Source organism: Carassius gibelio, chromosome B23 (genome assembly GCF_023724105.1).
Source record: "Carassius gibelio isolate Cgi1373 ecotype wild population from Czech Republic chromosome B23, carGib1.2-hapl.c, whole genome shotgun sequence".
Lineage (NCBI taxonomy): Eukaryota > Metazoa > Chordata > Actinopteri > Cypriniformes > Cyprinidae > Carassius > Carassius gibelio.
This window is the reverse complement of record NC_068418.1, coordinates 10,365,594-10,385,085: the sequence shown is the minus strand read 5'-3', so window position 1 is coordinate 10,385,085 and position 19,492 is coordinate 10,365,594. Positions and strand designations below refer to the sequence as shown.

General features: G+C 37.0%; 3 protein-coding genes across 4 annotated transcripts; 1 reads left to right on the top strand and 2 right to left on the bottom strand.

The window, feature by feature from the left end:
* Window positions 1–126: 126 nt before the first annotated feature.
* Window positions 127–5,686, top strand: pigt (phosphatidylinositol glycan anchor biosynthesis, class T; the record flags this gene model as incomplete). Its single annotated transcript, XM_052594297.1, is given in 12 exon segments — window positions 127–274; window positions 1,470–1,626; window positions 1,628–1,713; window positions 1,899–1,998; window positions 2,083–2,170; window positions 2,294–2,393; window positions 2,640–2,737; window positions 2,907–3,060; window positions 3,178–3,288; window positions 3,291–3,407; window positions 4,454–4,619; window positions 4,810–5,686. Coding segments are annotated over 12 exon segments (1,431 nt in total), but the record flags the coding sequence as incomplete, so codon positions are not given.
* Window positions 5,687–8,155: 2,469 nt separating this feature from the next.
* On the bottom strand, window positions 8,156–10,565 carry wfdc2 (WAP four-disulfide core domain 2). 2 transcript variants are annotated; one of them, XM_052593361.1, is made up of 5 exons: window positions 10,494–10,565; window positions 10,164–10,348; window positions 8,925–9,056; window positions 8,622–8,759; window positions 8,156–8,478 (listed from the first exon to the last, which is right to left on the bottom strand). In XM_052593361.1, the coding sequence occupies exons 2-5, from the start codon at window positions 10,258–10,260 to the stop codon at window positions 8,345–8,347; spliced, it is 501 nt and encodes a 166-aa protein (XP_052449321.1). In that variant the 5' UTR covers window positions 10,261–10,348; window positions 10,494–10,565; the 3' UTR covers window positions 8,156–8,344. The 2 variants fall into 2 exon arrangements, with proteins under 2 accessions (XP_052449321.1, XP_052449322.1); XM_052593362.1 differs by lacking the exon at window positions 10,494–10,565 and having other exon boundaries at window positions 10,164–10,469.
* Window positions 10,566–14,011: 3,446 nt separating this feature from the next.
* snx21 (sorting nexin family member 21) lies at window positions 14,012–19,059 on the bottom strand. Its single transcript, XM_052595005.1, has 4 exons — window positions 18,898–19,059; window positions 17,833–18,118; window positions 16,819–16,976; window positions 14,012–14,935 (listed from the first exon to the last, which is right to left on the bottom strand). The coding sequence occupies exons 2-4, from the start codon at window positions 18,098–18,100 to the stop codon at window positions 14,171–14,173; spliced, it is 1,191 nt and encodes a 396-aa protein (XP_052450965.1). The 5' UTR covers window positions 18,101–18,118; window positions 18,898–19,059; the 3' UTR covers window positions 14,012–14,170.
* Between the last annotated feature and the right edge of the window lie 433 nt (window positions 19,060–19,492).

The following is a 19,492-nucleotide window of genomic DNA, read 5'->3' as shown; positions in this document are numbered from 1 at the left end:
GAATACAAAAGAAAAACAAAGCGTTTCAGAAACGCCACGCGACGGCAGTATCGCCGCAGAGGATCTGAATGAAAGGCAGTGGCAGTCGACGGATGTGGAGGTGGACAGAAGCGACGGCATCAGTAAAACTGCGAGACTTTAACACCAGCACCAGCGAGAGATCAGTTTCAGGAGGAGCTGGTCATCCGGCCCCTGCATTCCGGAGACATTTATGCCAGCTTCCTGTTCCGCTCACTGTGGGACACTGACCTCCTGCAAGAGGGACAGAAGAAGGGTGAGCTGAAGCATCCCATCACACACAGAATCTGTCAAATGGACTCCTTTACTCATTTCTTTGTTAAACCATTAAATAATAACAATTGTAAACTTCCTCAGAATTATGAAATATCACAGTTGGAGGTGTTTGAAATAAGTTCCAATGTTAAAATTCAGAGTAGCCCACAACTTTGCACACTTCATAATCATAATGTGCATCATGAGATGTCTTTTAAACTGTATAAAGGAATTCTCATGTGTGCCAGACAACTATTAGCTGCATTTCTTTCACTGTCTGGTCCAAATGATTCATTAAAAGCAAATGAATGATTAGAAATCACATGTAGACAAATTAAAAACTATTTTCAAGCATTTACATAACACTTTAGATCAAAAAGTTGCGGATTACAAAAAGCATACTGTAAATCAGCCAAATGTAGTGCCTCAATACTAATACAAGTTTGGTGTGGTGTGTATCCAAACAATTAATAGACTTGGCTATTGAAATTGAGTCTTTTCATTTTATTCATACTTTACCATACTTCATTTTATTTGCTAGGTCTATTTTTCTATTTTCATATTTTAAAAACTACACCATACTTAGTTTTATTGACAGTCTAATTAATTTTACCCTTCAAGTGTAATGCTTTGTAGTCAAAACTAATCAACTAAAGTTTAACTTAGTGTTTTATGGGGATACAATAGATTTAAATAATAAAATGAAATAAGGTATCGCATTTAAAACATGAATGAAACAAATAGGCATAATTATTGCAATTTAATATAGTGTAGTATTTCAAATATGAACAAAATTAATAGATTTAATACAAATAATTATGGTGTAGTATTTATGAATAAAATGAATGGACTTGGTGAATAAAATAAGATATGCTACAGTATTTAAATTCTGAATAAAATGAATGCACTTTGTTAATAAAATCGATTATTTAATTTAGTGTTTGAAAAATGAATATTTAATAAAATTAAATTTGGTATAATATTTAAAGTTGAACTTGTTTATAAAATTAAGACTGGTATACGGTTTAAAAATATGAATAAAATGAATAGATTTCAGCCTGTACTCTATTCGGATGATTATGCTTTGTTGGAAGTGAAAGAAGTGAAAGTTTGCTTGAAGAGCTGATCCTTGCCAAGCAATGTTTACAGAGTTTACCTAACATTTGTTTTCAAGATTAGTCTTTTTTTGCCAACAGTTTCTCATTACCGGCTGTTCCCCAAATCCCTCGGCCAAGTGCTGTCCAAGTTCTCGGTGCGAGAGCTGCACATCTTGTTGATGCAGGGCTTCTGGAGGACCATGCTGTGGGGGCAGCCCTTCATCCCCTCTCCCCCTGGAGCAGAGCTGTGAGTGTGGGATCTTCTGTGCATCTCTGAACTTCATGGACCTGACCAACACCGTACAGCCCAGTGCTTCTTATAAACCTCTGGGTCTGGGGAATGGTGCGGCCCTTTCTGTGAATTATAAAGCAGTGTTCAATCTTGACAGTGATGAAGCAACTGAAGCTCATTCATTCTTGCCAACCTGCAGTGATTCACTTTGAAAAATGCATGTTAATGATCTTAATGTAAACGATTCTGTCATGCATGTGTCATTTCTCTCTCTCTCTCTCTCTCTCTCCACACAGCTACAGATCACCGTTTTTTACGTTATGCAACATTACCACGTGAAATTGTCTTCACGGAGAATCTCACACCCTGGAAGAAGCTTCTCCCTTGTGGTTCTAAGGTCCAGGATCATTGCTTGTGATTTTAATAACTGCTTATTTTAAAGAAACCATTAATTCATGCATTTGCTTCTTCTTTTCTCCGGGCAGGTCTGGCAGTTCTCCTGAAGTAAGAGAAGCTGTTTCACAGCAGTTTCCATTCCCAGGCGGTTCACATCAAACCCGTCTGTCAGGTAGGCCTTATATAACAAAAACAATTGATTTGTAAAAAAATCAGAAATTATATTTTGGCTCAGGTTGTACATTGTCTGGAAAATTCCTTGCTTTCTGAAGACCCTCCAGATTTTCTCTTTTAGGATGAACGATGCACAAGTAAAGCGTGGGAGCTGAGACAAACTCTAAACGTTGTGTTTGATCTCTACTCTTCAGGCCAAACAGGGTGAGTAATAAATGAACGCTTGATGTCAGAAGACTTTCTCCTTTCTTATTTCAGTGTGTCAAATAGCCATTCGTAGGTTGATTTACCTCTAGCGTGGAAAAACTGTGATGCTTTCGAAACGTTGCGCACTATAAGAAACCTAAACATTTCTAAAGACATTGGAAAAACAATGGGGAAACGTTGCAATTCAGTGTGACAGAAACATGAAACAATACTACGCTCAGTCCATTTGTGTATTAATAACTACCTTCATCTTTTCACAGAATGGTCTTTGTTCAAGATGTTTTCTCGAACTCTGACAGAGGCTTGTCCTCTTGCTACCTCTAGTAAAGTCTACATGGACGTCACAGACAACCCTGAGGTGAAACTTAAACAGCAATATACTTTTTGATGCATTAATGTTTCTCTACATGGGAAATAGAACTGGCTGAGGAGTATTTTTTTAACTCCTAAATTGTTTTTTTTTAGTTTTCCACTGTAGCCGACGGCTGTTTTCAGTCAGTGTGAGTGCTGTGCTGTTTGTCCACCAGGGGGAGCTGTTTGAGTTGAGTCCTGGGACTCCTCTGCTCAGCCAAGCTGTGGTGCTGGGGGATCGCAGGACATATTCCATGTTTGACCTGAGCAGAGCGGAGACATTTGGCCACTTACGTTCACTCTATCTCTTTCTGCGCTGGAGAGGAGATAGTGGTATGAATGCATTTCATAGGTGTTTGTATGGCTGAACTATTTATGTTATTGTTACACAGTGAGAATCTGTCCTTTGGGACGTTCTAATCTGTGTTAATAGATCATGTCAACTAGATGCTGTGGTTCTTCCTCCTCGTGCTTCAGGCGAAATGCTGTCTCCCCTGCTGCATGCGGAGCGCTGCGTGGCTGGTTTTGGGCTGCAGACCGGGGAAATCCACACCGTCATCTAAACAACCACCCATATCGAGCTTTTCCTGTGCTGCTGATGGATTCAGTGTCCTGGTACCTGCAGCTGTACATTCACACCCTGACAGTCACCAGCAAGTCCCGTGATAACAAGCCCAGTGAGTAGATGCATAATATAAAAAAAATATAATATACTCCAACTTTGTGTGCTTTCTATATATTTAGCACTTGTTTTAGGGCAATTCTTCAGTTAAGGTCTCTTTTGACTTCCAGCACTTGAATCATGAAAAATGTTATATTTACTATAATGTTAAATTTACTTAATATGACTAAATAATTCCTGTGTTCAAATGTCCATGCTGCCGTTCTGGCCTTTTCATTTTTCACCAGCATCTTAAGATTCATTCATGCATTCATTCAGTTGTTTATGTGTTTGGGAAAAAAATAATATTAGTTCTTTAAAATGCTTGGTTCGATGCACTGATCTGTATCTGTCAGTGGTGTGATGTAATGACAGTATTATTTGCTTATTACTGACATTATTAGAATATTACTGTACATTACCTTTCAACGGTTTTTGAAAGAAAAAAAAATTTAAACATGGGTCTTATGCTCACCAAGGTTGCATTTAATAAATCAGAAATACAGTAAAACAGTAGTATTGTGAAATATGATTACAGTTAAATTAAAATCTATTAAAATGTGGATTGTGGTTATTTGGTGCTTGATATTTTTGCTGAAAGCATGACAGATTTTTTCTTGATCCCTTTATGAATCGAAAGTTCAAAAGAATAGGAATTATTGGATATAGAACTCTTTTGTAACCTTTTTAATGGCTTTACTGTCATTTTTGTTTAGTGAATGCATCCTTGCTGAATTAAGGTTACTTTATTCTTATTCTTGCTGATGTAACAGTATTGAATATATTTACAATGTTCTGTACACTGACATACCAAATGTATTAAGTATTTTTACTGTTTTTAATTGTTAATTAACTGTAGAAGCGATGTTGAAACGCCTGGGTAGGGAACAAGCCCAAAATAAAGAATTCTTGGCAAATGTTTCAACACTCTTCAAAATGAGGAAGTATACTTTAAAATTCAGAGTAAAGCGTTCGCAAACTTTTCCTTAGTGGACAGAACAAGACCCACGCCTGTGGACACCGAGAACACAGCGTTTCTAGACCTTGTGTCTTCTCCTGTAGGTTACACTCAGTACCAGCCTGCTAAAGACCACCATCGTCCTCATCTGCTGGAGATGCTGATCCAGTTACCCCCTCACTCCATCACCGAGGTCACTCTACAGTTTGAAAGGGCCCTGCTCAAATGGACGGAGTACACCCCTGATCCCAACCACGGCTTCTACGTCGGGTAAGATGATTGCTTATCAAGTATTTTGAAAGACATTACCTGTCTAGCTACTTTTGCAAGATCAGATTTTGTCTTTTTTTTTTTTTTTTTTTTTTGCAATCCTAGACTAAATATAATTGTTGTACAGATCTAATCCGGTGTGCAACTCCCTATATCTGATTGATGTATTATTATAAATATATTATTACAGTTCATCTGTGGTCAGCGCCCTTGTGCCAAGTATGGTTGCAATGAACACCAACTTCATACAAGACCCACCATTGTTTAGCCTTGCCCCCAACCCCCCGAAAAGCTGAAAATACAAGATATATTCAAAATGTAGATGTGTTTTTCTTTATCAGGAATTTATCATTACATACACCAGTGGATGCTTTGTAGTGAATGGGTGCCATCAGACTGAGATTTTAAACAGCTGATGAAAGCATCACAATAATCTACAAGTAATCCAAACCACGCCAGTCCAACAGTGAATGTATTATGAAATGAAAATCTGCACGTTTGTAAGAAACGAATCCCACATTAAGGCGTTTTATCGCTTTCTGCACTGATGTCGTCTCGTATGAATAAGAAGAAAAAAATGCACAGATCATGCACCATTTACAAGCAAAAACAGTTCTAGACAAATATGTTGGTGGATTTTGATGTAAGAGGACAACAGGAATTTTTTTTTTTTTTTTTAAGCATTATTATAGATCATGGACTCGTGTTTTCGGCCAAAAGCAGCAATTTGAGGTCAAAAAACATCTTGATGGATTTGTTTCTTACAAACATGCAGCGATTTGCTTCACGAGAAGATAATTGAAGGACTGGAGTGGCATGGATTATTGTGATGTTTATATCAGCTGTTTAGACTCTAATTCTGATGGCACCCATTCACTGCAGAGGATCAACTTGTGAGCAAGTGATATAAAGCTACATTTCTCCAAATATGTTCAGATGAAGAAACAAACTCCTCTACATCTTAAATGGTCTGAGGGTGAATACATTTTCAGCAGATTTCCATTTTTGTGTGAACTATTCTTTTAACAGTGAGAAAGTGTATCTAATTTGTAACGTTTGGACTTTAATTTCCAGTGTCCCAGTCAAAGAAGAATCAAGCTACTTTGTGCGAGTGTACACCCAACCACTGCTGGTAAATCTACCCACCCCTGACTTCAGCATGCCCTACATCGTCATTGCCTCATCTGTACGGTGGTCGCGGTGGGCTACGGCTCCTTCTACAATTTGCTGACCCGCACTTTCCAGGTGGATGAACTGAGCCTACCGCTGGCCAACCTCATCCGAGTGCCACTGCTGGCCTAAACTGTGAGAGCAGGTCTGGCGGCTGAAATGACGAGCATCATGATGCTTAAACAGCAGCTGCTGGAGTTTTAAGATGATTTAAAGCCCTGGAAAGACTCAATGCCAAGTGACTGATCTGAACTTCAGTTGAACAAATGACTTGCCACGATGGATTAGCCTCCTTATTATGGCTAGTATTGTTTCTTGAGTTTTTCGTTTTGTTTTATGAATGCAGTGTTGTTTTGGAAAACGATAGCTTGCTGTCACGTGAACATTTCTCAAAGGAACTGCATGGTTCAGGCATCTGGGAGAAATATATGTAGAAGAGCGATGTTAAGTCGTCTCAGTTTACTCCACTCTTTTGAGAGCGTGACTAGACCTCATTGAAATGCAGACACTACTATCCAGCTACAGAAAATAGATGTCTTAGAATGTGGCAAATATTTTCCATGTTCTGTAGTGCACTGAGATTTAAATATGTGCTGCTTTGAAGCATTGGAAGTTTTGTTTGTTTGTGTGTGTGTGTGTTGTCTTTATTCTGTGCTTCTGCCTGTGGGCTGACCACACAATGACCTCCAGATTGGGTGTTTTTACAGAATTCATATTTTGAAGATCTTAACACTGCGGTTAACTTTCCCATAATAAACTGACTAGAAATCCATAATGTCTTAAGAACAGTTTGAATCTTCAGTGCAACATTTTTTTGTCTGTGCCTCAGGGGATTTTGTAGAAGAATGTCATCTTTTTTCTTTTTTTCTTTTTTTGGAGGGTTTATGAAACTATTTAGCATCCCATTCAGCTGTGCCATTCTGTCTGAATTACTGTGTGTGAAAGAGCCTCGGCATTGGCTGATTGAAATTCTTTCTGTTATCTGACTTGGAAATTTATAATATATAAATGCATTTAAATGTAGATTTACAGATTCCCATTAACTTGCTGGTTGTTAAACTAAAAAGTATCACTGATCAAATCACCTCATTATCATCTTACCTATTTTTGCCGACACTGCTGACTCAAGTCGGCTACAATGTGTCCTAATTAGGCACAAAACAAAACAAATTTCCAGAGATAAGCAATCTGAATGTCCACAATGAATGAGAAACTGCTGTGCAACATGATACAATCTCAGCCAGTCAGAAGAGATTTGATGTTTAACGTATACTGTATTTTCCAGAATATAAGTCGCACTTTTTTCATAGTTTGGCTGGTCCTGCAACTTACAGTCAGTTGCGACGTATTTAAAAAAAAAAAAAAAAAAAAAAATTGACATGAACCAAGAGAAAACATTACCGTCTGCAGCCGCGAGAGGGCGCGGGTTTAAAACAAATGCGTCTTATAGTCCTGTGTGACTTTTTTTTCCTCGTCATGATGTATTTTTGGACTGATGCGACTTACAGTCCGAAAAATACGGTAGTTGTGAAAAGGATTTTGGATTAGTGGGATTTGGAGTGCACAGAAAAGGAGCCATTGGTCTGGATTTTTCTAAATAATTCTAAAGGTTTCAAGTATTTTTGATTTAATAACCTCATTTATGTATACATATTATTAATATCTTACTCTCACAGAGGCTGCTTTTATTTTATTTAAAAAAACAGTAAAAAGAGTAACACTGTGAAATGCTATTACAATTTACAATAACTTTTTTAATATCAAATAAAAATGTCATTTATTTATGATGCAAAGCTGAATCTTCATCAGCCTTTTTTCAATTCTTCAGTGTCAAATGATCTTTTGATCAAATTAACGTGTCCTTGCTGATTAAAAGTATTTTTTTAAATCGTAGTGTATATTTAAAAAACATCATCAAATGTTGCACATCTTAGACAAAAACTGCAAACTTTGCACTCCCTCCAGACAGAATACACAGTCTGTTCACATTCCAGGACGCTGATGCACACCAACCTCGATTCAGATCACATTTTCATCATTTTTGCACATTTTTACCCTCTTTATGTGATTAAATTGCCAAAAGTGCAGTGTTACTCTTTGACTCTTTCATTTCTGGAAACTTAGTACTTTACTTCAAGGCTCTTCCATCACTGTCATGATTTTGCCGACAAATGCTTTGACCCTTTTGCTGCCAAGCTCCTGGAGAGGATGGAAATAGAGGTCTCTTTCATTACAAGACATTTTGCACGCGATTTGGTCTCGGCGAGGGGAACTTGTACATTCCTAAGCACTGATGCCAATGAGCTGTTACGTGAGAAAAGAACAACCAAACCAACACTGGCATACTAAAAATACCAACACTTCAATGAAGCAATTTTCTTTTATTTTGTGGCCAAAAAACTCAACCACTGATAGAAGGTTTACTGAGGTTTATTAGCTGGTTATAAACAGGGGAAACAACTCCTATGAATAAAGCATTAAACGGTACAAAAAACTCAAGTATGCATGATTATGCAAAATCAATCTTCCATTGACTCTTTCTTTCTAAGGTTAAATCAGCACGGTTCACTGCATGCATGACCGCAGGTGGTTGGGCAACACTTCTGTTCAGCAGGACACTGGCCATCATGATAACAGTATTCTGCACACATTGGAGTCCCCTTCGGGAGAGCACATCGACCCGGCTTCACTGCATGGACAGACAAACAGTGTTCAGCCTCAGATACACTGCACCAAACACTCAAAGCAACATCATTTTACTTACAGAAGGAATTGTACTATAAGTATTATAATACGCTAACCCAAGCATATAATATAATATAATATTCCCACCTGTATATGGAGCCGTGCATTCATGTCCACATCCATTGCTGCAGCATTTCTCACTGTTTGGACAGTCACTGTCATTGACACAGAACTCAGCACACATCCCTGCTCCAAATTTCCTGCGTGGACACACTCCCGGCTTTGCTGTAATACAGACACACGACTGAGACACCATAGCACTGCATGCTGAGTGCATTACTGGATACAGTTATTTTAGAAGTTGCAACTAAATTAAAGACCAATGGACAAAAATACTGTTTCGGTATTTCTATTAAATGGAAATGTAGTGTTATTTGGTGTGTTCCTTACTGAAAGCAGGCGGCACACACACAGCCCCGCAGTCAAAAACACAGCATTTGTGTCCTCCAGAGCAGTCTTTATCAGAAACACATCCTCGACTGGACGGCACGACCGTCAGCTTCGCCGGACAGTGACCCTCCTCTACAGAAGAGCAGCATTACAGCATCTGTTAGTCAGTGGGTTTCAGTATGTGTCTCAAACTGTGTGTGTGATATTCACATGTGTATCTGCTTCAAATTAAAGTCAGATTCGTGCCTAAACGGAGTCAGTTTCAAAGACAACTTGCTGTAACAACCTACACTGTCAAGAATGGTTTTAAGAAGTTGTAAATAAAACTGTAGTGCAGTATGTTTCACAAGAACGTATTATTTCAGTCTTTCTAGTACTTGAAAATGTGACTTTTAATTCAGTGTGTTTTCTTTGCAATTATTTGTGAAATTCGCTAGCAATTTAAAACTATTTAAGTGAATATAGTTCACCACCACTTTTTCCCTCAGTGTTACTCTTTGTGTTGTAGTAGTGAATAGTGATGCTAATAGAAAACATGGACATAAGTTAACTTTTTTTCCCTATTACTTTACTGTTGTAACCAACCCAAACATATTTATTCGCAATAACTGTTATCCTCGTGACTAAGTATTTGATCTGAAGCATTTCGATTCAAAACAACACAAAAATTCAAACATACTGTATGAATATAAAAATAAAAAGAGTCATAAAATATAGCGAACTCTATCGGTTGTTATAAAATAAAACTTACTGAAAAAAGCAAAACATGACCATGCAAATGTGATACTTTATTAAAATACTTATTTTAAAATCTCAGGGGTGCTTCAAGTAAATAAGTAAGGTGAAAGGATCAGATGGGGAAAAAAGTGAAATTACAATGGTAAAATTAATCAAGTTAATCATAATTCAAATAAAAATGACTGTGTTCATCAGTAGCTGATGCAATGCAACACTTCTTAAAGCTGAAGTTATTTTTGTAAATCCAGTGGTTGAATGCTGTGAACCACGTGACTGACGACTGATCTCAGTGTGAATGTCCACAAGACTGAAAGACTTTAGCAGTAGGCTAAAAGATGAGTTAGAATGATGAGAGATAGAAAGATAAGAGCTCAATAAATTATGAATAAACTGTTACTGTGAATAATATTTAATCGTGTAATCTCTATATACACAACAGTAACTGTAGTCTGATTACTAGGAAATGTAACTGAATGTAATTACAGTCATGGATGTCCTCACCTGTGCAGTTTGGTACTGAAGCCGCGTCTGTTATGCTCCAGCATCCAGACAGACACAACACAAGCACACTCACCAGACACCAGCCTGGAGCCGTCATCCTCTCGAGCTGTGCTCGGTCACACAATGAGCTAGAGCTACTGCTGCTGCTGCTGGAAGAGTCCGCGAGTCAGGAGAGCTCGAGATCCCTGCGCGCAGAGGAAAAAACACAAACAAAACCCGTCCAAGTTAGGGCTGGAAGAAGGGAACATGCTTCAAGTTGTTTTTGTTTGCGTTTTTAAAATGATGTTTTAAATAGTATGCATACACGCCCTACGGTTGGTCAAATATTACCCAAAAAGTTATCCAATGTAATTATACTTTTCTCCAGATTAGAAAGTATTCACTGGGAGCCGCGCCTGTCAGCCAATCAGAACACTTGAAGCACGCTCTCAACCAATAGCGCGAGTTGGGGGCGGGATGATCTGTACTGGCAAACAATAAAACATGTGGGCACGGGGCACCAAAAATGTGTATTAAAAGATCCAAGGTAGTGTTGCTGGCACATGCAAACAAGAAATACTCAGAACAGTGCAATTTTTACTTCATGGGTAGCGTACTTAATCACTTGCTCTGTAAATGCCACAATATATGGCAAATATTTTTGCAAAAGTTATTGTTTTTTCATTATACACGGGGGGAAAATGTTCACTAATGCATGAACATTTGAAATAGAAAGATGGACGTTGTATTTTCTTTTAAATTATACTCTTACAATGTAAGTTAAGAATAAAGTTAGATACTTTATTTATTTGAAACATAATAGTTTAGTTTTTTTGATTATGAACAACGCCAAACCTATAAGCCTTTTATGGCAGTGTGTGAGCTGACCTGAAACTAATCTCTAACACATTGGACAATTATCCCCGCAGGATTTTTGACATTTCCTCTGCGCATGCGTCCCATAGAAATACTTTTTGCAGCTGTCCAGCATGTTAGCTGTGCTATATTGCCATCTGATTTCAAGTGAATAGAGTCCTTTGTATAGAATAGACTGCATGCATAGCTTTGGAACAGATTGACACATTAATGTGCATTTAGTGCAATGCTGTAAGGTTTATGTGACCACTAGATGGCAGATGATAGGTGCTTTAAAACGAGCTGGAGGTGTTGTGCTTTAAGAAAAAACACATTCGGTGCTTTTAGAGAACAGTATGTGTAAGGGGCCCTCAAAACTGAATTTTGTAATTAATAATTTTACAAAATACAACAAAGTTAAAAGACCATAGTTTTAAGATTTAAGAAATGGGGCTAGATGCATAAAGTCACCTATGACTTAAAAACTAGTCTCACCTAATAGTAATTAGCCAAGAGGTAATCAGTCTTTCTTTTTGGATTCAAATTAGACCTGTTTTTTTATGTAACTGACTTGAACAAGTTATGACCAGTCTTAAAGAAAAAAATGTAGTGACTAACTAGTCTAAGCAGTTTATGCAATTGTGCCCTGGAGGCTAAGACTGTCTTTAAACATGGGTTAAATATGATTCCAAAAGATAGACAGAACAAAATGACAATTTACTAAAATAAATAAATACTAAAAATCTCAGTCTACTCTCATACCCAAACTTAATGAGGAACCTGAAACCTACTGAGGAGAGGAGAATAAAACACAAATTATTATTTTCCAACAACAGAGAGCAGTGCAAATTCAGTACATCGGAGTGCGATGCAAATAGTTAATTTACCTACTGTAAATTCAGCTGGAACAATTTTAGTGCATAAAATTATTTGAAATACAAAATTTGAATAAAAACCTGAAAGCATTTAGTTACTGCGAAAGCTTCTTTAAAATGACCAAATGTGTGAAAACTTGTTTTGTGAAGAGTACATTACTTTATTGATTCAACTACACCAAAAAACAATAAATAAATACATAAATAAATATATTCAAGTTAAAATTTAGTAGGTAAAAAAGGGGAAAACTGTAACCTGTTTAACCAGTATACAAAAGTATCCAAATTTGTGTGCAAGGGACAACAATTTGTAAGATTACATAAAAACATTTAAAAAGAGAATGGGCTCAGATATAAAAACTTTAAATTTTGAGCATATTCATTCAATAAAAAGTCTCTGTCTGATATATAAAGGCATCAATCATATTATATGAAGAAAAAAGTCATAAAAAAGCAAGGTTTAGTGTTATTTGCACTGCTTGAATAAACTGTGGTTACCTGAAGTTTAAGTAAAAGCACTCTATTGGAAATTGTAATTCACAGCACTGAAACACTGTTGTAGCAGTATCTTGCAATTTCATTCATCATTTACACAAAAAGAAGAAATTCCCTTTAATAATTCATACAGCATTCTTCACCAAAAAGGCAAATCAGTTCAAGGCAGCTGAATGTAAACAGTAGACAGCCTCGCTTAATTCTTTCCCATGTCCGCTCTAAATAATGTGTGCTAGAGGTGCTCAAATGAAGGTTGATGGTTTGTGAAGCTTAAGGCTACTTAATATAAGACACAAAACAACCGGCTGCAACTCATGACAGCTGAAAACAAGGAATTAAGTAGTTCAAAACATCCGTGTGTCACACCAAAAAACAGATCCCACATGAGGATCTTATAGGATACAAAAATAAAGGGTAACAATTTACCATTCAAATTTGTTAACACTAGTTAAAGCATTAAAGCTATAATAAACTAATAATATATATCATTCAGCATTTATTAATGTAGGTGAATATTAATTTAGAAATTACTTTATTGTTGACTTAACTAATTATGTTAATTTAACGTCTGTTAATTTAAACTTGAAAAACGTTTTAGCATATTTAGTATAGAAATTAAACTCACCTAAATGATTGAAATCTGCAAAAGTATTATTAGTTTATAATGCCGAATGCATTAAAAAGGAGTAGTTCAACCTAAAAATGAAAATTTGCTCCACATTTATCCACCATTAGGCCATCTGAGATTTAGAGGAGTTTGTTTGTTCATTGGAAGAAATTCAATATCATTTAGCAGTGAATGGGTGCCGTCAGAATGAGAGTCCAAACAGCTGATGAAAAAAATCTGAATAATTCAGAAGTAATCCACACCGCTCCAGTCCATCAGTTAACAACTTGCGAAGAGAATAGAGTCATGTTTACATTAAACCAGTCCAGCACTAAAATGTTTTTAATAATATTACTTTCTCCAGTGTAAAATTTGTATCATCTTATCTGAATCAGGAGAGAAATATGCAGAGATCAAGCACCATTTATAAGTAACAAACAGTCCAAAATACTGTAATGTTTATGGATTTTGATTAGTGCTGTCAAACTATTAATTGCATCCAAAATAAAAGTTTTCGTTTATAATATATGTGTGTATACTGTGTATATTTATTATGTATTTATATCACACACTTGCATGTATATATTTTTTCCAAATATGTCACATTTACATATTTAACAAATATATATATATATATATATATATATGTGATTTAAATTATGTTTTATATACGTATGTTTATGTTTATGTTTCTTACAAACATGCTGCTTTTCACATTACACAACATTTTCTAATGGATTTAAGTCATGTGTATTCCTTGTGGATCATTGTGATGTTTATATCAGCTGTTTTGACTCTCATTCTGACGGCACCCATTCACTACAGATGATCCACTGGTGAGCAAGTGATGCAATGCTACATTTCTCCAAATCTGTTCCGATGAAGAAACAAACTCATCTACATCTCTGATGGCTTGAAGGTGAGTAAATCTTAAGCACATTTTCATTTTTGGTCAACTATTCCTTTAAAAGTAATGTTTACAAATTGTATCATATAGTAAAGAGTTGCCAAATAAAGAATATGTCTATAATAAATGGTATTGAAATGTGCCCATGAAATATATGTGTATTTAAAAGTGATGCATTGTACAAATTAGCATTAATTCCACAGGTTTCCTTAGTAAGCTATCATACATATTGCTATCAAAATCATCCCTCATAACCTCTAATACTCCTATAAAAAAATTCCCTGAATGCTTATGGCACATCTTCACTTTTGTTCTTAGCCCTGACCAGCCCCTCGCTGTCCTCGATACTCTCTTTAAACAGACACTCCTTTAGGTTGGGCTGATTCCCGATATCAATCCCCTGCTCCTGGATCTCCTGCAGAAGAGCCTCCCAGCGCCTCTTGTCCTTCGAGACCTTCCAGGACAGCCTGACGTTGGATTGGAGGAGCGGGATGAGCAGAGGGTGCAACTGGTGCTGCTGCAAAGCGTCCTGGGAAGGCGCTAGGTCCTGCAGGGCTCGGTCGCAGTGTTCCTGAGCCTCACCGAGCTGGTCTAGCTCTTGAAAGCAGGTGACCAAGGCGGAGAGCGTGAAGAACCAATGAACCCGCTGGAGCTGGTTGTGCTGCAGGAGCTGATGGCATCCTAACTTCTCCTGGAGTCGCAGAGCATTGAGGAGAGAGCCCAGGGCGTCCTGGTAGCGGCCCACTCGCATCAGCATCTGGCCCGCGCGCAGATCCCCCAGGTAGAAGAACTCTAGGAACGTAGGTGTGCTCCGTAGGTCAGGAAGGGAGTGAAGGTGGGTCAGGTACTGCTCGAACGCCCGGCTGCGCTTGGCAATGGTCTCGGCGGCAAAGTTCTTGCGCAGCTTCTTGCGAGGGAAGAACACGCCATCCATCTCGTCTCCGTGACGGCGGCGCAAGCGGCTGTGTAGACGCTCGAAGTCAGTGTAGCGCCGCGTGATGACCGCGGGAGTCTTGTCAAACGTCCCAGAATGGATGATGTGAATCGTGTAGAGCTGAGGAGAAAAAGACCACAAGTGTATTTGATTTAATGTAAAACCTGAAACCAGTGTTGGGCAAGGGTCGGTGTACTTGGCAGCCAACGGATTTTCCTTTTGAAGTAAGAAAACCAAATTCACATTCACTCGTTTTTTTGTTTAAATACTGAAAGATGAGAAAGCCGCTCTTTTTTCCCATTCTATGGACATTTTGTATGTGCGTGTTCGAAAAAGGAAGGTAAATAAGCCTTTAGAGTAACAAGTTGAGAAGTTTAAATAAATAAACTAAACAGCAGATAAACGCGACATCAGTCAAGCGCACAGCAGTATTGAAGTATATAGCAAATTAGCAGTCAAAACTTTTTTTAATTAATATTGTTGAGTAGGCATATTAATTGATGTTGATCAAATATTCAAGCTGTTTATACAATGTTTTATGCCTGAATGTTGTTTTTTCATTGTTTTTATATTTATTGGAAAAAAAATTCAAATTTTCCTACTTTCAATATTAAATAAAAAACGAGTGAATGTTCGATTCCCGATTTTGGTTTTCTATTTTCAAAAGGAAAATCCATTGGCCGCCAAGTACACGGACCAGCAAGTTACTCTGAAATTGTCATTAAATTACTGATTACTCCTTTTAAAAGTAATTGCGTTACTGTTCTGATTAGTTTATTTCAAAAGTAATTAGTTACATTAATAGTTACGCTACTTTTTCTGTGGCTACATCCATTAAATTTACATGAAATCCCAGCATAAATGCCCCTGATAAACATTTGTTATTAAAGCATCAACATTCACAGAACACTGTTATTTTTAACTAAAGCAAGCGGCTGCCGCGTGCATGGATTGGCAGAATGCAAGCAAATAGTGCTGCTTTTAATCTAAAAAAAGATGGAATCTCAGTTCACCACAATCTCACAAAGCTCTGTTATAACATAATGGATATATGCATGATAAATCTTTCATAATATCTACAATTTGTGTGTTATAATGAGTGGATTCGTGAGCATGCACACTTCAGCAATGCACTCCTGACTGGCCACTGCATTCCAGAATTCAACATTGTTCAACGCAGCAAACGCATTAAAAACTTAAAAAAAAAAATATATAGCATTAAAAACTCTGCATTCACTTGCACCTGCTAATATTAGTTCATGTTGCTTTTGTGCAATAGATGAATAACTAATTTATTTGTTTTATATATTTTATGTTTAGATATTTCTATTTTACCAGAGTCTCCTGAATCATTTTATACTGCACTCCCCTATCAAGTCTTGTCCCGTCACCACGATCTGTCGCGTTGGGTCTCGCGAGAGAAGGTCTCTAATCCACTGAATGCACTTGACTCAACAGTGTGTGTGCTACATCCTTTTTACAATCTCTAGATTATAAAACACTGCATTCTGTCAGCAATGTAACGCGGCAGTAACCTCAGAGATCTTGGCTTGTAACTATACTCTATTTAGAAAATTATATCACGATAAAAATTACTCCATTACTTACAAAGAAATCAAATTACAAAACCGCGTTACTGCCCAACACTGCCTGCAACTGATAAATGGGTTTAAGAAAAAATTTTATGTATTAATGCAAAATTAATGCAGCATCCATTTTTTCCCGTCATCCTTTGATTTGTGACAATTTTCTTTAAAGTAAAATTAAAATAATATGTAATTAATCGAAATTAATTACAGAAAAAAAATGTGCAAATAATTTGTTCTAAGAACTTGCATGTGTTTTAAACAAGTCTTTTCCCTTTCTTTGGTGTGAACTGTCTTATTTGTCTTTTTCCCTAATTTAAAATGCTTGGTGATTAATTTTGCCATTAAAAAAACAGACTGAAAAATGGTTCTCGAAACTGGACTCAAATGGTTCACAGTTGGGGTTAGTGTACTTACCACATACTTGGAATTTGTCTCATGCACAACACTGGCGTCAGTCACCTCAAAGATAAGTTTTTCAGGAATGCAACGAGTTCTTGAGCTCCGCCAGTTTTCTTGTAGTTGTCTGGTGATCATGTTTGAGGTTTTTGGGGAAGGACCTATTGGGCTGGTATCTATAAACCAAAAGACAAGATTAACTGCAACTGCGAAGCATCAGAGTGAACTAAAAGTGAACTAAAAAAGAAGAAGCGAAATCTGCCTACAAATAGATTATTGTAAATTCACAAGAACCATTTCAAATGTGTTCAAGCTTAAAGGAAGAGCTCGTTACAATAACATGCTGTTTTAAAAGAAGGATTTGTTTTCCACACAAGCTCTTTTCCATACAATGGCAGTTCATAATGACCACAGCTGACAGATTTTACACCATCAACACAGAAACCACTGCCTTCCAGTTTGTTTGGTGACACGTCAGTTTGAATCCACAGAATGGAGAAAGTGATTCGAGAACTGCAAGTGCTGAGATGATTTTCAGAGGAGTCTGACCCAAATTTGATCAAATCATATGAAATCAGAACATTTGTTATAAGCTTTATAAGTCAAATGGGCAGTTTTTTTGTTTATTTTTCTTGGCACGATAATAATAGCAGACACTACTGTAAAACTAAAAGTTTGGGGTCAGTGAGATTAAATAAAAATCTATTGTTTTATTCAGCAGGGAAGCATTAAACTGATCAAAAGTGACAATAAAGATGTTACAGATGATTTGTATTTTAAATAAATGCTGAAAATTCAGCTTTGATCACAGAAATAAATTACTCTTTAAAATATATTAACATAAAAAAAAAACAGTTTTTAAAAATTGCAATAATTTCACAACTTTAATGAATGTTCTTACTGTATTTTAAACAAATAAATGTAGTCTTGGAAAGCATAAATGACTAATCCCAAACTTTTGAACAATACTGTAAGATCTGGAACAACACAAGAGTGAGTAAGTGACATCAAACAGGTGTTATTGATGACTACCTGTGCTGCTAAATGCATTATCTATGGACTCTCCAAAGAAGTCGGAGTCGCTGTCTGGCCCCGACGCGTCTCCTGCGTCCTCAGAGTCCAGGACCCCTTCACCCTCGAAGCACAGGGTTCCTCGGAGTCGTGCTGACACACAGTCTGTATCGTCCTCCAGCTCAGAGCTCTCCGGGAAGTCGTCTGCTCCGTGTCCGTCCGTCTCCAGAGGAAGCTCCCCTTCTTTAAACAGCGTACGGCGAAGTCTGTCGAACAGTTTAGAGGCCATCCCAGCTCTCCTCCAACCCTGAAGAGCACAAACAACACATGATCCCAACACCACCCTGAGAAACATTCCTGAATACATCAATATGAGTTCAGATCATGGCATTAATTATGACAGATCCTGTAAAACTACTGACTAGCTATCAAACAAGCCTGCAGACTGAGCCAGGATGGAAACACTGAAACCTCAAACCTCTCGTGAACTTTCATCGAGCTGTGAAACGAGAGAGCAGGGAAACTGATCTGTCACATATATATATTTATTATTTATTGAGGGGTTTGGTGAGAAGATACTCACAACAGCATTGGACTGCTGTAGTTTCCATGGAAGAAATCCGAGTGAAAGCAGATGCCTTGACAAGTATTTATCGTTACAGAAGTTTCTTCACATGGCACGGAAAGTTTCATAAACATTGAATATAAATCACATTTCAGGTTTCTATCTGAAGTCGTCACAATAATTCCCATAACCAAACTATATTCATCTCCATTCATTATTTGCACATGGAGACACGTTTGAAAACACCCAAAGAAGTGGGAGCGTCCTAGCTTGCTACGTGCTAATAATAACAACATTGCGCTGAATCAGCAGCGCTTTCGCAAATCAAAAGACATAAGACGATAATTAAATAAATTAATAACTTTACTCCATCGAATATCTGGTGAGCAGCACTAAAAGATGTCAGACGAAGAGTTTGAGCTGAACTCACCTAACTTTTCTTGCTAACTCTTGCTAATCCTAACATTTTAACTCCAAAGGGACGAACAAACACAATGAAACTTAGGGATATGTGCACTTACCCGAGTTACAGTCCTCTAAACTACACACGATCAGCTCTTCATGCTGCTGGTTATATCATTTTCATGTGTAAATAAAGAGACGGCGCGGTATTATCGAGGACGGGACGTTTATCTCTGACCATTAGTTACTTAGAAGTGGGCGGACAACTGACTGACAGGAGAAAACATTTTAAATACATTCTTAAAATATACTTAATAAATGTATATATAATTCTGTGCATTTTTTTGTTTTTGCTTTTAAATTTAAACTCTTGATATTTAGTTTATCGTGACATGCAAATCGTTTTAAACGAATTGTTTCAGTAAAACTTTTTTTATATAATTTATCTGTCATACATGTGACAATTAACATTTTACTAAGAGCATTTGAATATATGATTCTATTTATGTATTAAAGCTACAACTTTATTACATTAAATACGGCTTTTATTATAAAAATGTATTTGTCACATAAATTCAGTTACTCTCCCTATTAGTAATTCATTAAAATGAAAAAAAAAAAACTTGCATCATTTTGCAATTTACAGGAAAATTGTGAAAATATTGTCAGGTTTCGTTTGAGTTGCCCTCCAGTGTGACAGGTGGCGCTGAACGC

What these genes read in the sequence shown, in the direction of transcription:
- wfdc2 (XM_052593361.1), bottom strand. Translation starts at nt 10,260, where the DNA reads ATGACGGCTCCAGGCTGGTGTCTGGTGAGTGTGCTTGTGTTGTGTCTG. An exon ending in TTCAGTACCAAACTGCACAG is followed by an intron (nt 9,057 to 10,163) that starts GTGAGGACATCC and finishes GCTCTTCTGTAG; the next exon opens with AGGAGGGTCACTGTCCGGCG. An exon ending in GTGTGTGCCGCCTGCTTTCA is followed by an intron (nt 8,760 to 8,924) that starts GTAAGGAACACA and finishes TCTGTATTACAG; the next exon opens with CAAAGCCGGGAGTGTGTCCA.
- snx21 (XM_052595005.1), bottom strand. Translation starts at nt 18,100, where the DNA reads ATGGCCTCTAAACTGTTCGACAGACTTCGCCGTACGCTGTTTAAAGAA. An exon ending in TAATGCATTTAGCAGCACAG is followed by an intron (nt 16,977 to 17,832) that starts GTAGTCATCAAT and finishes TTTGGTTTATAG; the next exon opens with ATACCAGCCCAATAGGTCCT. An exon ending in AGACAAATTCCAAGTATGTG is followed by an intron (nt 14,936 to 16,818) that starts GTAAGTACACTA and finishes TTTTCTCCTCAG; the next exon opens with CTCTACACGATTCACATCAT.